Raw genomic sequence first — 22,197 nt, forward strand, 5'->3', positions numbered from 1 at the left:
TCATCTGTCCACAAAACGTTTGCCCAGAAGGATTTTGGCTTCCTCAAGTATATTTTGACAACTCCAGTCTGGCTTTTTTATGTTTCTGTGTCAGCAGTGGGGTCCTCCTGGCTCTCCTGCCATAGTGTTTCATTTCGTTCAGATGTCGACGGATAGTTCGAGCTGACACTGTTGTACCCTGAGCCTGCAGAACAGCTTGAATATGTTTTGAAGTTGATTGGGGCTGTTTATCCACCATTCGGACTATCCTTTTTTGCAGTCTTTTATCAGTTTTTCTCTTCCGTCCTCGTCCAGGGAGATTAGCTACAGTGCCATGTGTTGTGAACTTCTTGATTATGTTGCGCACAGTGGACAAAGGAACATGAAGATCTCTGGAGATGGACTTGTAGCCTTGAGATTGTTGATATTTTTGTTCAAGTCCTCAGACAATTCTCTGCTCTTCTTTCTGTTCTCCATGCTTAGTGTGACACACTCAGACACACAACAGAAAGGTTGAGTCAACTTTTCCCCATTTTAACTGGCTTCAGGTGTGATTGCTATATTGCCAGCACCTGTTTCTTGCCACAGATGAGTTCAAACGAGCATCATATGCTTGAAATAAAACAATTTATCTACAATTTTGAAAGGGTGCCAGTAATTTTGTCTGGCCCATTTTTGGAGTTCTGTGTGACATGATGTCCGATTTGGCTTTTTTTCTCTGTTTTTTTTGTGTTGTTCCAATGCACATAAAGGAAATAAACGTGTATACCAAAACATTTGTAATTGCAACAATTTTCTGGGAGAAATGGTGCATTTTCTGGGATAATTCCAGGGGTGCCGATAATTTTGGCCATGATTGTATATGTATATATATACTGTATATGTATGTATGTATATATATGTGTGTGTGTGTGTGTATATATATATATATATATATATATATATATATACACACACACACAGTTGAAGTTTGAGCGATACTTTGTTGTCAGAACTGAAAAAGTGTGTATGAGCAAGGAGGCCTACGAACTTGTTTCAGTTACACCAGTTCTGCCTGGAGGAATGGGCCAAAATTCCAGCAACTTATTATAAGAAACTTGTGGAGTGCTGTTCAAAATGTTTGGTTCAAGTTAAGCAATTTAAAGGCAATGTACCAAATATTAACAAAGTATATGTAAACTTGTGACCCAGACGAATTGTGATATTGTCCGTGAACACTGTTGGAAAAAATTACTTTTTCCCTGCACAAAGTAGCTGTCTTAAACGATATGCTAAATTTATAGTTTGTTAATATAAAATCTGTGGAAGGATTATAAAGTGAGCATTAAAGATTTACCTTAAGTGTATGTAAACTTCTGACTTCAGCTGTATGTATTTACTGTGTGTACTGGAAGAGGAGGGAGGATCTTGAGACAATAATAGCGATTGTCAGTCATCTTCTAGTGGCTTTTCCTCCATTGCAGAGCAAATGAAAATCATGTTAGTGGCTGTTTTATCACCCTCTGTCTTCCCCACCATGTTTCCTTAAACCTTAAACATAACATTCCCCAGGCTTGTGCATAAGACATAAAATATACAGTACTGTGCAAAAGTTTTAGGCAGGTGTGAAAAAATGCTGTTAACAAAGAATGCTTTCTGAAATATAAATAATGATTGTTTATTGTTATCAGTTTACAAAATGCAAAGTGAGTGAACAAAAGAAAAATCTAAACCAAGTCAATATTTTGGTGTTACTACCTTTTGCCTTCAAACCAGCATCAATTCTTATAGGTACACTTGCACAAAGTCAGGGATTTTGTAGGATTATAGTCAGGTGTATGATCAACCAATTATACCAAACAGGTGCTAATGATCATCAATGTCACACGTAGGTTGAAACACAGTCATTAACTGAAACAGAAACAAATGTGTAGGAGGCTTAAAATTGGGTGAGGAACAGCCAAACTCTGCTACCATGGTGAGGTTGTGGAAGACAGTTTCATGTCATGGCAAGATTGAGCACAGCAACAAGACACAAGATAGTTATACTGCATCAGCAAGGTCTCTCCCAGACAAAGATTTCAAAGCAGACTGGGGTTTCAAGATGTGCTGTTCAACCTCTTTTGAAGAAGCACAAAGAAACGGGCAATGTTCAGAATCGTAGACGCAGTGGTCGGCCAAGGAAACTTAGTGCAACAGATATTACCCTTAGAAATCGGAAGATGTCCAGCAGTGCCATCAGCTCAGAACTGGCAGAAACCAGTGGGACCCAGGTACACTCATCTACTGTCCGGAGAAGTCTGCCCAGAAGTGGTCTTCATGGAAGAGTTGCAGCCAAAAAGAAATACCTCCAACGTGGAAACAAGGCCAAGCGACTCAAGTATGCACGAAAACATAGGAAATGGGCTACAGAAAAATGGCAGCAGGTGCTCTGGACTGATGGGTCAAAATTTTAAATATTTGGCTGTAGCAGAAGGCAGTTTGTTCGTTGAAGGGCTGGAGAGCGGTAAAATAATGAGTGTCTGCAGGCAACAGTGAAGCATGGTGGAGGTTCCTTGAACGTTTGGGGCTGCATTTCTGCAAATGGAGTTGGAGATTTGGTCAGGATTAATGGTGTACTCAATGCTGAGAAATACAGGCAGATACTTATCCATCATGCAGTACCATCAGGGAGGTGTATGATTGGCCCCAAATTTATTCTGCAGCAGGACAACGACCCCAAACATACAGCCAAAGTCATTAAGAACTATCTTCAGCGTAAAGAACAAGAAGGTCCTGGAAGTGATGGTATGGCCCCGACAGAGCCCTGATCTCAACATCATCGAGTGTATGTGGGATTACATGAAGAGACAGAAGGATGTGAGGAAGCCTACATCCACAGAAGAACTGTGGTTAGTTCTCCAAGATGTTTGGAACAACTTACCAGCCGAGTTCCTTCAAAAACTGTGCAAGTGTACCTAGAAGAATTGATGCTGTTTTGAAGGCAAAGGGTGGTCACACCAAATATTGATTTGATTTAGATTTTTCACACCTGCCTAAAACTTTTGCAAAGTACTGTAGTAGTAGTTCAGAGAAGCAAACAAAAACATTCTCTTTCCTCCAGGCTGGTTTAATAATAAAAGAACTATCTTATACTCTCCTTCAAGAAATGCTGAATAAAGCCTGTGGAAAAATGTAAGAGAAACCTAGTGAACTTTGTCGTGACTGTTTTTTACAGTCTAACTGGAGAACTTAGACTTCCAAGTGCAATTTTCACACACTCTCATTCACCTATAAAGGGTAAACTTAATATTTCCAATAAATGTAATAGAAAACTTGTCTTTGAAGTGTGGAGAGAACAAAAATACCTAGTGAAAAATTCTCAAAGACTGAGAGAGAATTTGTGTTTTCTGGGCAGACATTGATAAGACTAAAATTCAAACCCTGGACAGTACCCTTATGCCAGCATACCAGCCTTGAAGTGTTATTAATTTACAATTTATTACCTGAGAAACGTTTATTGTTGATTACTTTTCCTTTTCTCTTTAATTTTTTGAACAGTCATTATCACAGATTATAAAGCCAACAGTTCCTAATCCTGCAGAGTTTCTTGCTGACCATTTATTAAAAGATATGGAGCAACTGACAAAAATCCTAGGCAAAGGTGTTGATGACACCTCAAACATTATTCATCTGCTGCTCTGTAGTCTAAAGGATCAAAATACTTGTAAGTACCTGCGAGTCCTATATTTTGGCAATTACTGTCTTTATGTACATTTTTTTAAATATTGTCCCAAAATAGTGCAACAGTAAAAGACAAAAAAAAAGAACAGAGTGCTTAATAAAATGTGTTTGAAAAGTTTATTCTTATTGTATTCAGTATTTGGCTAGCCATTTTTCATGTGAACAAAGTAATTCCAAATATTGGAATTATTGAATCACTAGCTAACCCATGGCGTAGCATACGCCGCATAATTATGTATTGATGGGTGAACACTTCCTGAATGATACAGTTGTCCAAATGGAGTGGGTTTGAGGATACGACTGTGAGTGAATGAAAAGATAGACCTCTGGAGAGAGCAACATATAATTGTCCGTGACTGAAAGCAGGATCGTCTGTGACGAAGAAGGCCACACTGGTGAAAGTTACTTGGTTGGTAGGAATAAGTGTCAGTACTTGTAGATTAAGGTGTAGCGAGTCTTCGTTGTTGACGCTTAATATAGCTTGTGTACTGAGATGTTCCGGAGTCACAGTTGAGAAACACTTTTTTAATGTCTTTTAGCACAGGGGAAAAAATGAACATGTGAAACATCCATAATGTAATAAGCCACCAAGAAAAGTAACATTGCAACAATGCTATCTACGACCCGATCGCTGTAAACAGAAGTGAAAACAAAATCGAGCCCGGTGCATTCTTTAACTGCCTTGTGGCTCTGTAGTAGTGTTGCTGCTTTGTAAGGAGACTGTGGAAGATTGTGGGTTCGCTTCCCAGCTCCTCCCTGTGTGGATAGCGCTTTGAATACTGAGAACACCGCTATATCAATGTAATGAAGTATTATTATTCTTATGTGTCCAGCGCTCTCTCTCTCGTGCGCGCGCCTGTATGTGTGTGTCACTCGCTCGCTCGCTGCACGTGTTCCTGTAGGCATACGCCGCATAATTATTTATTGATGGCTGAACACTTCCGGAAAGACACAGTTGTCTAAAAGGGGTGGGTTTGAGGATACAACAGTAAGTGAATGAAAAGATGGAACTCTGGAGAGAGCAACATATAACTGTCCGTGACTGAAAACTGGTTTTGGCAGATACATGCATATCTTTTTGAAAGTTTGGCCCTGTGCCTTGTTAATTGTCATCGCAAAGGCCAATCTAACAGGAAATTGTCTTCGTGTAAAAGTAAAAGGCAAATTATCCGCGACAAACTGTTTTACACGCTGCATACCAACTCGTGGCGTAGTATACGCCACATAATCACGCCGCTTTTTAAATGTTTTTTAAGCAGAGGGGAAAAAAATGAACATTTGCAAAATCCGTAACGCTGCTTTCAGTAAGTACAATGCACATGCATTTAATTTGTCGGCCACTTTTTGCCAGCCGTCTTTTCTGGTTTGGGCTGCTTTTGCAGTGTTACCGCTTGTGCATATTAAATCTTGAAATCCTTCGAGTAACTAATTAACTAACTAACACCCACCCACCCACACAGCTTGTGTGAAAAAAATGCGCCCGTTCTTTCATCATTTTGTTGCAGCCTATCAAAGACTTGCTGATCATGTTTTCTAGACTTAATATACATTGGCTTTTCACACAGCGCGGGGGCGCACATTCATCTCGGATTATTACATCCAGCTAGTCTGCTAGACTAATCTGCTACACGGCTGCATTTGAAAAACCGACTTATCCTGGATGAGTTTCACCGGCATTAATGATTAGGAATCCGGTTGGAACAAAACCCTGCAGCCATAGGGGTTCACCAGGACCGAGTTTGGGAAACACTGCTGAACAGAGACGAAACTGACTCAGGTGAGGAGTTGGGGTGGGCAAAGTAGTTGCAGCTATTGATTATTCAGTGTTGTTTGCCTGGGTGTCTGATCAGCTCGACAGGTGTTCCGGTGGTATAGCGGGTCCACAGCTCCCCTTCAAAAGGCCATTTTTAAATAAATAATCATCACGCTCACAGTGTAGCGAGGGGTGTGGAAGTGTGGCTGAAGCGGTTTCTGGGTGGAGTCGTGCTGGGGGCGTTTCTCCCCTGTGCAGTGTGCGAGCGAGTGAGGAGAGAGAGAAAGCCGGTACGTTAGAGTGAGCGAGAGCAGGCTCGAAGGCAATGTCACAGGTGTTCCTGTGGTATAGCGGGTCCATAGCTCCCCTTCAAAAGGCCATTTTTAATCAGGCGACTGACAGTAGTGGAGTCAGGCACAGAGAAGGTCAGCTGCTGAGAGAGCGTCTCGACTGTTGCAGGGCCTGCATCGGTGAAGCTGGTGAGACGCTAATGAAAAAGAGGCACAGGGTTTATTTGATTTTAAAGACTGCTTCCTTCATTGTGTTTTAACCTCAGTTTTAAAGGATTGTTTTAAGGATCCCATGGGATACCCCTCGCAAACTGTTTTACACGCTGCATACAGCGATCTATATCCGTGAGAAACATGCCTCTATGAACAGTCAACATGGCTCAGAGGTGCATGTGGACTTTAGCACAGACAAACATAAATGACGCCATTTTTTCTGAGTCGTCGCGTCCGAGTTGGTAGGCGTGGCCCTGCGAGTTGTTGTCGTATCCAATGGTCTTAGAGTTGGTGGGCGTGGCTCCATCCTGCGTGCTTCCATGGGTGTCTTGCTTGCTCTGGCGGCGGCTTAGTGAATTATATATATAGATTATTAACCAGAAGACATAAGGAAATCTGAAGTATAGTTGCTCATCTTGGGGCTGTAGAGTAGTAAAATGTTCTATGTTGATTGGCACGTACGGCTGGGAATTATACTCTGTATGGGTGACAATGATCTTACTATATGTTTGTAATTAGAGACTTAGGGTTTATTATGCCTCTATTCAACAATGTTTGGGAGTGCCAGAGAATAGGGAAAAGCCTCTTGTTTTACAGAACGTTATCATTTTATAGCTTTTGAACAGATTGTGAAAACATAACTATGGTGTAAAAGTGTACTGTGGCTGGTTATTGGAACATTTGTGCTGTTTAGTGCCATAGATAACAGTTACATACTTTATTTATTGCAAGAACACAGTTCAAGAAAAGTTCCCCTTCCTAGTTACCCATGACACTTAAGACGTGACCTCTGAAAAGGAGCTAAAGTCTTAAGATTTATGGCTGTGAGCAATATGATTGGTAAAGGATAAGTGCAGTATACATCAAGTCTAAGGTATTTCTTCATAATCATGGTATATATTAATTTGCTACGTGAAATTGAGTTCTAAAGTGAAGCAAGTCAAGTCAAGTTGGTGAGCATGCACTGGTACAGTGTGCTGCCGCACCCACTACACAACGAAACAACTCAGGATCCCGGTTTGCAACCCCCCAGGCAGACACGTGGTCCAGTCCCACCCTCCGGAAATGACCCTCTATCTGCCGCAGCCAGGTGTTACATGGGCGACCCCTTGGTCTGGTCCAGCCACTCGGGTCCCCAACAATGAGGATCTTACGAGCTGGATCACCCTCGAGGAAATGCGCCACATGGCCGCAGTGCCGTAACTGACGCTCCCTCACAATGCAGGTAATGTGCCTCATTCGGGACTCCATGAGCAACAGCTCATTAGACACAAAGTCCCAAGGACTTTCCGGAAACACACAGTACCAAAGGAGTCCAGTCTTTGTCTCAGGTCACTGGATAGCGTCCATGTCTCACAACCATATAGCAAGACGAGAAGCACCAAGACTCTAAAGACTTGGACCTTCATCCTTTTGCATAGATATCGGGAGCGCCACACACCCCTTTCCATTGACCTCATGAACCCCCCCCTAGAACCGAGAAAAAAAAAATCTCCCAATCCGTCTACTGACTTCATAGGAAGAGTCACCAGAGACATGAATGTCACTGCTAAGGTAAGTAAACTTCTCGACAAGGTCAACACTCTCTCCGCAAACAGACACACTGCTGATGTGTGTGCCCAAGAGGTCATTAAAGGCCTGGATCTTGTTTTTTTTAATCAAGGACACTCGCAAGCCCAGACACTCGGACTCCTTGCTCAGTCTCTCGAGTGCCCCGATCAGAGCCTCCATTGACTTCACGAAGATCACAGCATCGTCAGCAACGTCAAGATCCGTGAACCTTTCTCCACTAACAGATGTCCCACAGCTGCTGGACCCCACGACCTTGCCCAACTTCCCAATCCATACAAGCATTGAACAGAGTACAACAACAACATTTATTTATATAGCACATTTTCATACAAAAAGTAGCTCAAAGTGCTCAAAGAGCAGGAACAAGAACACACCCCTGACAAACCCCAGAATCAACTTGGAAAAACGCAGAGGTCCTGCCTCCACTCTGCAGAGCACTCACAGTACTAGTGTACAGAACGGCCATTATAATATCCAGCAACCTCGAGGGCATCCCGTGAATTCTTGGGATGTACCACAGGGCACAGAGTGGAACGCTTTGCGAAAATCGACAAAGGCTGCAAAGAAACTCTGCCAATACAGTACCATACCATACCATACCATTTTTATTTGTTAAGCACTTATAAACACAGCATTACAACTGACCGAAGCGCTGTACAGTTAAAACAAGCAAGACTAAAAGCAAAATATTAAAACAAACATTAAGAGAGAATTAAAACAGAGACACTAAAAACAGGTCAGGGGACCGAATAAAACAGAGAAATAGCAAAAAGCAAGTGGAAATAAGACAGGTTAAGAATTAAAAGCCAATGTGAAGAAGTGCGTTTTTAGGTGTGATTTGAATGTGGCGACTGAAGCGGCTTGCCTAACCACGAAAGGTAAGGAGTTCCAGAGCCTAGGTGCACAGACGGAAAAAGCCCTTTCACCACGAACTTTAAAACGTGCCTTGGGAACGGTTAGGAGCAGCTGATCTGCGGATCTAAGAACACGAGGGGGATTGTGATGATGGAGCAAGACACTCAAGTAGGCAGGGGCTAGACCATTTAGTGCCTTATAGGTTAAGAGGAGTATCTTAAAATCAATTTTGAATCTAACCGGCAGCCAGTGTAGGGTTTTTAAAATCGGTGTAATGTGTTGGCTTCTGCTGCTTCCAGTTAAAAGCCTTGCAGCCGCATTTTGAACCAATTGGAGTCTAGAAAGAGTGGCTTTACTAATACCATATAGGCAGGAATTAGAATAGTCGAGCCGGGACGTAATGAATGCATGGATTACTGATTCCAGGAGGTGGTAAGGCAGAATTGGTTTGAGTTTGGCAATTCGCCTGAGATGGAAAAAGCAGGATTTTACTGTGCTGTTGACTTGAGCATCCATTTTCAGGACCATATCCATTTTGATTCCAAGATTGGAAACAGACGAAGTTACTGGAATGGGAAGAAAGTCGAGGCCAAGGGGTAGGGTCTGTTTGCGGTCAGGACTAAAAACAATGACCTCGGTTTTTGAATCGTTCAGGTGAAGGAAGTTTACAGCCAGCCAGTCCTTAATGTCAGATAAGCAGTCGAGAAGAGGTTTAGTGGAGTCAGTTGACTTGAGGGAGAAATAAATTTGGCAGTCATCAGCATATAGGTGATACGAGATTGCATGTTTTCTAAAAATTGCACCTAAAGGCAGGATGTAAATTGAAAAAAGTAGTGGCCCCAAAATGGAACCCTGGGGGACACCACATGGGAGTGGGACTGATTCAGATGAAAAATCGTCTAGCATGACTCTAAGAGTCCTGTTGCAGAAATATGACCTGAACCACTCGAGGGCTAAGCCAGATACACCAGCCCAGGATTCGAGTCGGGAGATCATGATGTCGTGGTCGATTGTGTCGAAGGCAGCAGATAAATCGAGAAGAACCATAATCACGTAGAGTCCCTCACTTATCGCGGGAGATAGGTTCCAAGGCCGACCACGATAACTGAATTTCCGCGAAGTAGGGACACCATATTTATTTAATTATTTAACGTGTATTTGGACGTTTTTAAACCCTCCCTGTATTGTTTACAACCCACCCTTTACTCTATTAATAACAGGGACAACTGCTAAGCAATATGAAATCAGAAGATAAGTTTACACTTACTGTATAGCGAAGTACACATAGCTATATATGACGTGATGAAGGTGATGAATATGCTGCGCAGTAAAAATGATGACGATGAAGGTGATGATGACTTTTACTGCGCAGCCGATGACTGTATTTAACGTCTCTTCAGATGGCGGTGCCATTTCCTGGGGCACCTCCTCCACGGTTTCCGAAGGTGTATCAGTAGTAGTAATAGTAGTAGGAACTGGCTCTTTTTTGCGAGGCTGCAAAAACATTGTGATCGGCAGTTGCTGCCGCTGCTTCTTTTTCCGGTCGAAGAGCAGCTTGTAGGCGGTCATGACGTTGTCGACCTTGTTGCAAAGATTCCTAAAGCAGATTCCATCCAGACTACTGCCTTATCACGTCCACTTGCAACTCGTTTTGCACCATGGTTAAAGGACACTGCGGCCGTAGATATTATATGCTTTTCCTCCGTTTTAAATAAAAAGAATCGTGGACTCATTGATGCTGTAATGGTGTCCTGCAGCGGTGTAGCTGTTCCCTTCCTTCAGCATATCCAAAACCTTTACCTTTTCTGCAATCATTTGAATCTTCTGTTGGCGCTTGGATACGGCCCCTGAAGCAGGAGCACGTTAATGCTGAATGAGTGAGATGAGACTTCCTGGTTAAAGCAGCACTCCGTCGCTGAGCCAATCAGCAGCACACAGGAACTTAACTGCGTGCTCTGATTGGGTAGCTTCTCAGCCATCCGCCAATAGCATCTCTTGTATGAAATCAACTGGGCAAACCAACTGAGGAAGCAAGTACCAGAAGTAAAAAGACCCATTGTCCGCAGAAACCCGCTAAGCAGCGAAAAATCCGCGTTATATATTTAGATATGCTTACATATAAAATCCGCGAAGTCGTGAATCCGTGAAAAGTGAGCCACGAAGTAGCGAGGGATTACTGTATTCGCGTTTGCGCTCGATGAGAACCCTCAGTGCCAGGATGCGGTCAATGGTAGACTTCTTAGGCATAAAACCAGACTGTTCCGGTCGCTGGTAGGTGAGCAAGTGATCACGGATCCTATTGAGGACGACCCTAGCAAGGACCTTACCCAGCACCAAGAGCAGTGTTGTCCGGGGAGGACAGCCTTACCACTGGCCTGGAGAAGTTCACCCCGGATACTACAGATCCCTGCAGCCTTTCCCCCCCTCAGCTGGTTCACCACCTGTGCAATCTCAGTGAGATTGGGCAGATCCCTGCAGCCTTTCCCCCCCTCAGCTGGTTCACCACCTGTGCAATCTCAGTGAGATTGGGTGGTTCACAGCTAATTGGAGGATCAGCTTCAAGAACGGTGGACCCAGAGAAATCCAACGTCCTAGCCGGAGGATCAGCTTTGAACAACTGCTCAAAGTAGCCAGCCCAGCGAGTCACAACTGTAGTGTCATCCGTAGGGACCGTTCCATCAGCTGCCCTGACTGCGACTCTCCGAGGAACAGATTCAGATGTGCATAATGCTTTGATTCCTCTGTAAGCAGGACTTGGGTCACTAGACCACAGATGGTGTGTCACTTGCTCACAGATTCCTCTAACAAACGCCTCTATCTGCCCTCAGAGCCCTCGCAGCCGTCCCTCTCAGTTCCCGGTACAGACCAGAGTTGCCTTTTAGCCATGCGCTGCGACTCCTCTCAGTGATATCCAGGGTGCTCTGCGAGATGAAACATCTCCTTCTGGGAACACCGGTAACACCAACACAACCCTCAGCAACCTTCAGGGTTCCCACATCACATTAGGATCAGCAGTCATACTCAAATCTGAAAGTTCCTCACACAAACTTCATGCAAACTAATTAGAAACAGCCTGGTCTTGGAGTGAAGCATATTTTATAAATTTAAAAAAGTAACTTGTCCACTCTTCGGTTTTATAGTGGAGCTAGTGAATACTTGGGTCATAATGTGAAAAAGCCTTAAACCTTACCATATGTCCACTTTGAAGTACCAAAAGTTTCTATTTAAGAAAAAGTACCTTTTGTAGGCATGCTTCTGACCACAAACATAAACCAGAAATGGTACATTTCATCATTCTTTGTACTTAATAGAAGGGTAAATATCTAAGTTACTTGGTTACTAACTTTTGAGTATTGATACGAGTTTATTTCCATAGACAGATATTTTGGAGCCTAAATGGGAAGAGTTTAAAAAAGTATGTTTTGTAAGAAACTAAGTATCAATAGTGGAAGTATAAAATGTGCTTTGAGGTTTGGCAAAAAAGAGACCGTTTGATGTATAGTGACATAAAGTCAAAGTTTTCAAATTAGTTTTAGAGTGAAGAAGGAAACAGGAATCAAGATCACAATTTATATAGTTAAAGGAAGGGATGGAAGGTTGTGGGTGTCATGGCTCTAAACAAATGTTTTAACTTCTAGAAAGGTTCTGAGTAGGGAATACAGTTAGGTCCATAAATATTTGGACAGAGACAACTTTTTTCTAATTTTGGTTCTGTATATTACAACAATGAATTTTAAATGAAACAACTCAGATGCAGTTGAAGTGCAGACTTTCAGCTTTAATTTAGTGGGGTGAACAAGTCCTCTATTAATTCAGTTCTGTTCTGCAATACTCTGACACTCGATAAACAAGACTGTTACAGAATCTAAGGGCATTAGGAGTATCAGTAATTTTTGTGACGTTCTATTGGTATTTATTATTCACATCCTTTCTTTTTTGCCTTTAGTTTAGATTTTAGCTGACAGATCTTTAAATACTTATGATGGGATTGCAAAAAGAAATATAATAGTATTACAGTGCATCTGGAAAGTATTCACAGCGCATCACTTTTTCCACATTTTGTTATGTTACAGCCTTTTTCCAAAATGGATTAAATTCATTTTTTTCCTCAGAATTCTACACACAACACCCCATAATGACAACGTGAAAAAAGTTTACTTGAGATTTTTGCAAATTTATTAAAAATAAAAAAAACTGAGAAATCACATGTACATAAGTATTCACAGCCTTTGCTCAATACATTGTCAATGCACCTTTGGCAGCAATTATAGCCACAAGTCTTTTTGAATATGATTCCACAAGCTTGGCACACCTATCCTTGGCCAATTTCGCCCATTCCTCTTTGTAGCACCTGTCTGGCTCCATCAGGTTGGATGGGACGCATCGGTGCACAGCCATCTTAAGATCTCTCCAGAGATGTTCAATCGGATTCAAGTCTGGGCTCTGGCTGGGCCACTCAAGGACATTCACAGAGTTTTCCTGAAGCCACTACTTTGATATCTTGGCTGTGTGCTTAGGGTCATTGTCCTGCTGAAAGATGAACCGTCGCCCCAGTCTGAGGTCAAGAGTGCTCTAGAGCAGGTTTTCATTCAGGATGTCTCTGTACATTGCTGTAGTCATCTTTCCCTTTATCCTGACTGCTTCACTGTAGGGATGGTATTGGCCTGGTGATGAGCGGTGCCTGGTTTCCTCCAAACGTGACGCCTGGCATTCACACCAAAGAGTTCAATCTTTGTCTCATCAGACCAGAGAATTTTCTTTCTCATGGTCTGAGAGTCCTTCAGGTGCCTTTTGGCAAACTCAAGGCGGGCTGCCATGTGCCTTTTACTAAGGAGTTGCATCCGTCTGGCCACTCTACCATACAGGCCTGATTGGTGGATTGCTGCAGAGATGGTTGTCCTTCTGGAAGGTTCTCCTCTCTCCACAGAGGACCTCTAGAGCTCTGACAGAGTGACCATCGGGTTCTTGGACACCTCCATGACTTAGGCCCTTCTCCCCCGATCGCTCAGTTTAGATGGCCGGCCAGCTCTAGGAAGAGTCCTGGTGGTTTCAAACTTCTTCCACTTACGGATGATGGAGGCCATTGTGCTCATTGGGACCTTCAAAGCAGCAGTAATTTTTCTGTAACCTTCCCCAGATATGTGCCTCGAGACAATCCTGTCTCGGTGGTCTACAGACAATTCCTTTGACTTCATGCTTGGTTTGTGCTCTGACATGAACTGTCAACTGTGGGACCTTATATAGACAGGTGTGTGCCTTTCCAAATCATGTCCAATCAACTGAATTTACCACAGGTGGACTCCAATTAAGCTGCAGAAACATCTCAAGGATGATCAGGGGAAACAGGATGCACCTGAGCTCAATTTTGAGCTTCATGGCAAATTGCAAAACTCTGAAGTAATCTTTTTTCACGTTGTCATTATGGGGTGTTGTGTGTAGAATTCGGAGGAAAAAAATGAATTTAATCCATTTTGGCTGTAACATAACAAAATGTGGAAAAAGTGATGTGCTGTGAATACTTTCCAGATGCACTGTATTTATTACTTGAAACCTATAATTCTTTGTTTGCAGGCAACTAGATTTTTAAGGCATTTCATATGTTGTTTTAAATTTAAAATTTCTTTGCTTCAGCCTATAGTAGCCATAAGTAAGGTAATTTTCATAGTTAACAATAAAACTCCTGTAACTATTTACCTTTGTTTCCCAATTAAATGAAATTCTCTCTTTTTATTAGGGCCTGGAGGATTTGACCCAAAACTTACAACCAAAGAAGCAAGAAATAACTGGGAAAAATATGTTGCTACCAATATTATTGCATGTGTACTTCAAGTAAGAATCATTTTGTTGTAAAAAGAAAATGAAACTGTAGGTATGTCTTTAATTGGTAAAGAAAGAATAGCAAATTGTAAAGGTAAGCATCATAAAAGGCCTTTGTTGATGTTATTACAAAAAAGGCAGATGCCTGTCATTCAGACTTTCTCATCACAGTTCACTGTTAAATTAATATTCTCAAAATAAATAGTATTGAAACAGCAGTTTTAGGAGAGTCAGTATTCAACTGTACTTTGCTAGAAATTATAAATATGACATATTTACAATATGGAATGTGTGCTTCTTTTTTTCCAACATTAATATTTTTAATTTTTCAGAATGTAGATTATCAGTTGCAGGTGGTCAATGGAGTGATTAGAAATGACAAGCGGATTTCCTCGAATCCTGTGGTAAAAATTGTATATGGGAACCCCAAGGCTTTCATGACTACACTTCCAGATGATGTCATTCACTGTAATTCAATCTGGAACTGTAGAGAGAAAATTACACTAGAACGCATGTCACACATTGTTGAGCAGAAAAATGGCAAGGATTACTTTCCTGTTCTATGGAAGTTTCTTCAAAAGGTAAAGTAATTAATAAATACAACACATTTTTGTCTTACTAGCTTGTAAAATGTCTTGCCTCATAATGATATAGGAATAAATTTTGAACATGTTTTGACATGAAATGTGAAATCAGCCCAGTGTGGAAGATTATTTCTTATTCATCAGATGTTTCCAAAGCAACGTGTAAATGAGAATGTAGTTGTTCAATTGGTTAAAGATGTGTTTATTTGTACAATAATAGTGGGCGCATTCAGTGAAGCGTGATGCTACAAAGGCTAACATATACAAAACGAATCGAATACTAAATAAATAAACATAAGGAAGGATTAAACAAAACAAATGCACAAATTTAAAAGGTTTTTAGGTCAAAAGCCTTTGAGCACACTTCACTGTTGTGCACAAGAGGATTTTTCATAAATGGTTTATGTATTTCTGGTCACCCTTCCATTGGCTCACTCCCTTTACAGTGATTTTTCCTGACTTTCCCCCAAATGACTGCTGGGACAGACTCCAGCTTAAGAGAGACTCCTGGATAAGCAGGTTAGGAAATGGATGGATGGCTGATTTAACAACATTCTAGCAAAAATACGTTTGTGATATTGTTAGCACATGAGCGGATACCTGATATTTTGCATTATGCAGCATGGATAATTTGACATTTATTCATGAATATTTTCATATTATTTAATTTTGCTAATTTGGGTCAGAATTAAAGCCAGTTGTGTCAGAATTTTGTTATCTTTGTTCTACATGACAACATGAAATTAAACATTTTTCTTTGCCATCACTACAAGCAAACCTGGTATGAGTAACAGATACAAAAATAATCATTTTTGAGCAAGTATTCCTTTATCTGGCTTACATTTTTTTTTGTACCAAGTAGGAATGTTTGCCCAGTTTCTCACCATACAGTATCCATAACACACTTGATTCTTTCTCCTTGTTTCCCTCCCTCTCCCTGTTGCTCTCTGTCTCTCAGTTTCTTGCTCAGACAGTTTTGCCTGTGTCCCTTTCAAGGTTATTATAGTTAACACAAAAACTAAAATCAAAACTGAAACTATTATTAAAAAAGCATTTTCGTAAACTGAAATAAAATAATTAACAAAGCCGAAATGAAAAACTAAAAATAAACTAAATTATTAAAGTAGCTGGAAAGACTAACTAAAATAAAATAATAATTTAGTTTTCGTTTTTGAATGAATATTCTTGCCATCAGTCTTTACCCATATTCATCCAGTGAACGACTGCGGGTGTTCACAAAGCATTTGCAGTGACAGAGCAAGCTGAATGCGGGTGCGTAAAGCATGTGAAATAAAAAGCAGTTTACTGTGCCGCCTTTCTTTGTGGTTGAATTACTTGAAACGCCTGAAATTGGAATGTGCTGATCAACAAAACCTTTACCGTATGGACAGAAAAATCATGAGTGAGTAAAGTTTCAGTTTATTTCTCAGCTGCCTGCTTTTTGTTGATAATAATTCACCTGCCGTTTTGCACAGGAGAAATCCTTTCTGAAAATAAAACAGCACGGACTGACGATTATCATACACTAGAAAAATACCCGCGCTTCGCAGCAGAGAAGTAGTGTGTTAAAGAGGTTATGAAAAAGAAAAGGAAACATTTTAAAAATAACGTAACATGATTGTCAATGTAATTGTGTTGTCATTGTTATGAGTGTTGCTGTCATATATATATACATATATATATATATATATATATATATATATATATATATATATATATATATATATACATACACAGACACACATAAACATATATATACATATATATACATATCTACATATACACATATCTACATATATATATATATATATATATACATATACACATCCACATATATACACTTATATATACACATATCAACATATATATACACATACATATACACACATACATACACACACATATATACATATACACATACATACACATACATATATATATACACACACACACAGACACATATATATATATACATACAGTGGAACCGAAGCAATTTCCCCCATAGGATTACATATAAATACAATTAACCCGTTCCAGACTGTACGAACTGTATGTAAATATTTTTTTTTAAAGATTTTTTAAGCACAAATATAGTTAATTACACCATAGAATGCACAATGTAATAGTAAACTAATGTAAAAACATTGAATAACACTGACACAAAAACCCAGGCTCCCTCCTCAGCTGCACACGCAGGCTCTCTCTCTCTCTGCAGCATGTGAGCCCCCCTCCTCCCTGTCTCAGCAGCACATGAGCTGTCTCTCTCTCTGTGACATTGCAGCAGTTCGGCTGTAGCCTTACAATCTGATCGTTGTATAAACGCGCTTTTTTTTTTTTTTAAATGAGTTTTAAGCACGGGGGAAAAAAAGGAACATTTGAACAAATCCGAACTTTATTTAAAAGCCAACCAAGACAGTAACGTTTTAGGAGTTCACGCTAATAGCATTACAACCCGATCGCATTAAACACGCTTTTTAAATGAGTTTTAAGCACATGGAAAAAAATAAACATTTGAACAAAAGAGAAAAGTAACATTGCAACACTTTCTTCTCACCATTCTTCACTTGCTTAGAAGCCATGGTTAACTGCAAAAGCACACGAAATACTGTAGAGCACAAAGAGTTCACAGGTAAAGCACGCACTCTGACTGAGAACAATGAACAGGGAGAGGCTGAGCACGTGCTTAAATACAGTAATCGGCGCGTACATGGTATTGCAAACGGCAGTGGGAGCATTTCTATAAACTTAATTTAAACTTACGGTTTACACCGTGCTTTGTTTCTGCAGTAGCGAAGTGATCACTCCTGCTGCGTTCAGTCAGTTCACGTGAGCCGCTCTCTTGTGTGATGTTGCGATGTCCACGGCTTTATTTAGTGTTAGCTAAGACCCGGCACTTCAAAGTTTCTCGCTACAGCAATTTTAACTCCGTTACAAAGTGATCCAAATGTCGTTTATACCTCGTGTCTTCTCATTAAACTTGTATCTCGCGAATATGGTATTGCAAACGGCAGCGGGAGCATTTCTATAAACTTAATTTAAACTTACAGTTTACACCGTGCTTCGCTTCTTATTGTTTCGCTGCCTTCTCAATTGTGTAATGAATGTTTTCTTCAGCGCTGTTTGGGGCTCTTCCTTGTTTTGTACGTACTGCATTTACAGTCAGTTCACGTGATTACGTGGGAGGTGTGATGACGCGATACGCAACTGCGCCTCCCACGGCCAGCGAGCTGCAGTCCATTACAGTATATGGACAAAAAAGAGGTTCCAGTTATGACCGTTACGCTTTAAATTTTGAAATGAAACCTGCCTAACTTTTGTAAGTAAGCTGTAAGGAATGAGCCTGCCAAATTTCAGCCTTCCACCTATACGGGAAGTTGGAGAATTAGTGATGAGTCAGTCAGTCAGTCAGTCAGTGAGGGCTTTGCCTTTTATTAGTATAGATGATCAGTATATTGTTACTGACCAATCACTTTTGCTTTAAAAAAAGTCATTTAACAATGTAGCAATGCAAACCTTGTAAAATTCCTGAGTTGGCAATGTCTCTACTGAACTACAGGTAGATAGGCAAAGAGAGTCTGCCAACTGGTGAAAAACTAAACCTGTTAATGTGTTTTTGTATTTATTCTATGTTTATTAATTTATCTTTTTTTAGTTTATATTCACAGCTCAAAATACCTGATATTGTGAAAATAATCCAGTAACAGGATTATTTTTTTAACATTTGTCCTTTTTTTTCTATTTTTCTCTCTCAAAATAGATAGTTGAAATATCATATTGTTTTTGTTCTTAACATCAGCCATATCATACATATTGCATACCAGGGATTTTTCCTGCCTTGCATTTAAACCTGCTGGGGTATGCTCCAGGTTCCTGCGATCCTGCTCTGGATTAACAGGTTTATATAATGTGTATATTGTTCCTAATCTCAGATGCTGTCTCTGTTGTTTTGTGCCCATCCATACACCGATTACCTGCTCTTGCCCAGCTCATTAACACTAGAATTACCAGAGCCTACGAAAAAACTTGTAGATCCGTCCCACCTTAAATCGCTTCTCACCTCTCCGTCAGCGTCCTTTGTCCTGTGAATGTGTGGATAAGCAGCAAGCAGCCTGCTATCACATCCCCCACCGCTGCACAGTTTTCTCAGCTCAAGTCTGTTTACCTGTGTGTCAGTTGCTTGGAGTTGTATAGAGTGAGAAGTCAAGCAAAATGACACCTTTTATAAATACTATATCGTTATTTGGAACACATGCATTTCATGTGTGTTCCATGTCTACAACAATCTATGTAAATACATCGTTAAAACAAACGTTTTTCATGTTTTAGTAATAATTGACAAAATGTAGACATATAGTTTGTAATGTGTGAAGCCTGAATTCCAAATATTAAAGAAACACTTTCACAAAAGGTACAAATATAACAGAACAAGTGCGCTTTTATTCAAAAATATAACTGCAGAAAAAGAACCCGCCTGTTAACTGGTAATCAAAACTTCACGGGTTCAATCCCCGACGAGTCCGTTTTGAGAAGTGAGCTGCTTTTATTCTTACTACAGTGGAACCTCGGTTCACGAACGTCTCAGTACACGTACAACTCGGTTTACGACCAAAACGTTCGCCAAACTTTTGCCTCGGTTCACGACCACACACTCGGTATACGAACAAGCCAATTTCCCTTTCGGTTTGTGCGCGCCGATGATTTCCGAACCTGTTGCATTGTTCTCAGTCAGACGTGCGTGCTTGCACATGCGTGCTTTCGCTCTGAAGTCTTTGTGCTCTTTTTCATTTCCCATCCGGTTCGTACACGCTGATTACTGTATTTATGCACGTGTTCAGCCCCTCCCTGTTCATTGTTCTCAGACTTGCGTGCATTACCTGTGAACTCTTTGTGCTCTACAGTATTTCGTGTGCTTTTGCAGTTAACCATGGCTACTAAGCAAGTGAAGAGTGGTAAGAAGAAAGTGTTGCAATGTTACTTTTCTCTTTTTTTCAAATGTTTATTTTTTTCCATGTGCTTAAAACTCATTCAAAAAGAGTGTTTACAGCGATCGGGTTGTAATGCTATTAGCGTGAACTCCTGCAATGTTACTGTCTTGGTTGGCTTTTAAATAAAGTTCGGATTTGTTCATATGTTCCTTTTTTCCCCCGTGCTTAAAACTTATTTAAAAAGAGTGTTTACAGCGATCGGGTTGTAATGCTATTAGCGTGAACTCCTGCAATGTTACTGTCTTGGTTGGCTTTTAAATAAAGTTTGGATTTGTGCAAATGTTCCTTTTTTCCCCCTGTGCTTACAACTCATTTACAAAAAAGTGTTTATACAGTGATCGGATTGTAAGGCTATACTGCGAACTGCTGCAATGTTACAGAGAGAGACTGGGGGTGGGGCTCGCGTGCTGCTGAGAGAGAGAGAAACCCTGCACGTGCAGCTGAGCAGGGAGCCTGGGTGTTTGTGTCAGTTTTATTCAATGGTTTTACATTAGTTTACTATTACACTGTGCATTCTATGGTGTAATTAACTATATTTGTACGGTCTGGAACGGATTAATTGTATTTACATACAATCCTATGGGGGAAATTGCTTCGGTTCATGACCAAATCGGTTTACGACCAGAGGTTTGGAACGAATTATGGTCGTGAACCGAGGTTCCACAGTATTTTAAAATAAAAACATACATTTGATTCCAGTCTATAATGTCTACATTTTGTCAATTATTACTAAAACTAGCAAAATACCCGCGCTTTGCAGCAGCGAAGTACTGCTTTAAAATTTTTATTAAGAAGAAAAGTAAACCTTTTTAAACTGAGGGAAATATATACCAATAATTATTTGTTAAGGATCTGTTTGTATACTACATTGTCAGTTCAGCCCTCCAGTTGTAATATGACCAAGCTGTGCGCTGAGCTTACTCTTGAGCATGCAACGTATAGTTGGCCATGTAAAATACAATCTTGCCTCAAATCAATGCCAACCTTTTGTAGGGTCTGTCCCTTAGACTTATTAATTGCCATTGCAAAGCAGAGCCTTACTGGAAATTGGAGGCGTTTGAATTGAAATGGGTTTCATTGATAACTTCGCATCCATCTTTTGAGAGTTGAATCATTCATAAACATCAAAGTGTCCACTTCTCAAATCGTCACCTGTGAATCTAAGATGTTTAAGAGGCATTGGCGGTTGTCCAAAGGTGTAAAATATTTGGCCATTTCGGTACACTTGAAAGTGACAACCGAACAATTCAGCGGCAGCCATCAACTCACATGCAGAACCATAGGTGAAGGGCTTAAGCATTTCACTCTTATAGTGCTCCTGTGTAGTATAAATATCTCCTGTACCGTCATCAGTCCACACCTTGAACCTGTCCCAGTCATTCAATACATAAGACACAATGTTCCTCCGGATATCAAGAGTGAGCCTGATATGGCCGTGCAATATGTAACAGAGAATGGAAAAGGCAGTCACCATCTCCGGTCATGGAAACCACTCGGTAAGTGACAGTTCTTTGATCGATGGTGATCACCTCGATAGACATGTTAATGGGGGGTACGGTTGGAACGATAAAGGAAATGGGTACCTGAACAATGTAAACTAAGCCTAAAATACCTACACAATAACTATAATCGTAATAAACAAACAGTAAAACAGCGTAGAAGCCGTGGATTAAATAAAAAGGCTGCAGTTATCAGCAGGGAGACGTGAATACCATGGCGAAGCAAGGAAGGGAATGAAGAGACCGTAGCGACGGACGGCCTTATATAGGCAGGCAGCCAAGTACAGTGGAACCTCGGTTCACGAACGTCTCGGTACACGTACAAATCGGTTTACGTCCAAAAAGTTTGCCAAACTTTTGCCTCGGTTCACGACCACACACTCGGTATACGAACAAGCCAGTTTCCCTTCTGGTTTGTACATGTTCAGTCTCTCCCTGTGCATTTCCTGTGCAGCGAGCAAGAGAGAGCGAGGGAGCGTGACACACACATACACACACACACACACACACACGCGAGAGAGAGAGAGAGAGACGCACACAGGCAGCGCGCGCGAGAGAGATGCGCGCACACACTGGCAGCGCAAGAGAGAGAGAGATGCACACACACAGGCAGTGCGAGAGAGAGAGAGACGCACTCACAGGCAGGGCAAGAGAGAGCTGGACGCATAAGGTAGGAAGGCAGTTAAAGAATGCACTGGGCTTGATTTTGTTTTCACTTCTGTTTACAACGTAGCGTGCATTGTTGAAATGTTACTTTTCTTGGTGGTTTATTAAATTACGGATTTTTTCAAAAGTTCATTTTTTTCCCTGTGCTTAAAACTCTATAGCGCTATAGCGCAAACTATTGCAGTGCTAGTTTTCTCTGTTGTTCAAGGTTTTCTCAGTGTTATTCAATGTTTTTACATTTAGTTTACTATTACACTATGCATTCTATGGTTTAATTAACTA

At 40.8% G+C, this 22,197-nt stretch overlaps 1 protein-coding gene across 1 annotated transcript in view; it reads left to right on the forward strand.

Moving 5' to 3' along the window:
* The window catches only part of LOC114643479 (E3 ubiquitin-protein ligase rnf213-alpha-like), a 367,913-nt gene that overhangs the window by 320,600 nt on the left and 25,116 nt on the right, over window positions 1–22,197 (forward strand). The window contains 3 exon segments of the mRNA XM_051918940.1: window positions 3,499–3,664; window positions 14,099–14,193; window positions 14,514–14,762. Of these exon segments, the coding sequence (XP_051774900.1) occupies window positions 3,499–3,664; window positions 14,099–14,193; window positions 14,514–14,762 (510 nt within the window).

This window comes from Erpetoichthys calabaricus, chromosome 14, assembly GCF_900747795.2.
Source record: "Erpetoichthys calabaricus chromosome 14, fErpCal1.3, whole genome shotgun sequence".
NCBI lineage: Eukaryota > Metazoa > Chordata > Cladistia > Polypteriformes > Polypteridae > Erpetoichthys > Erpetoichthys calabaricus.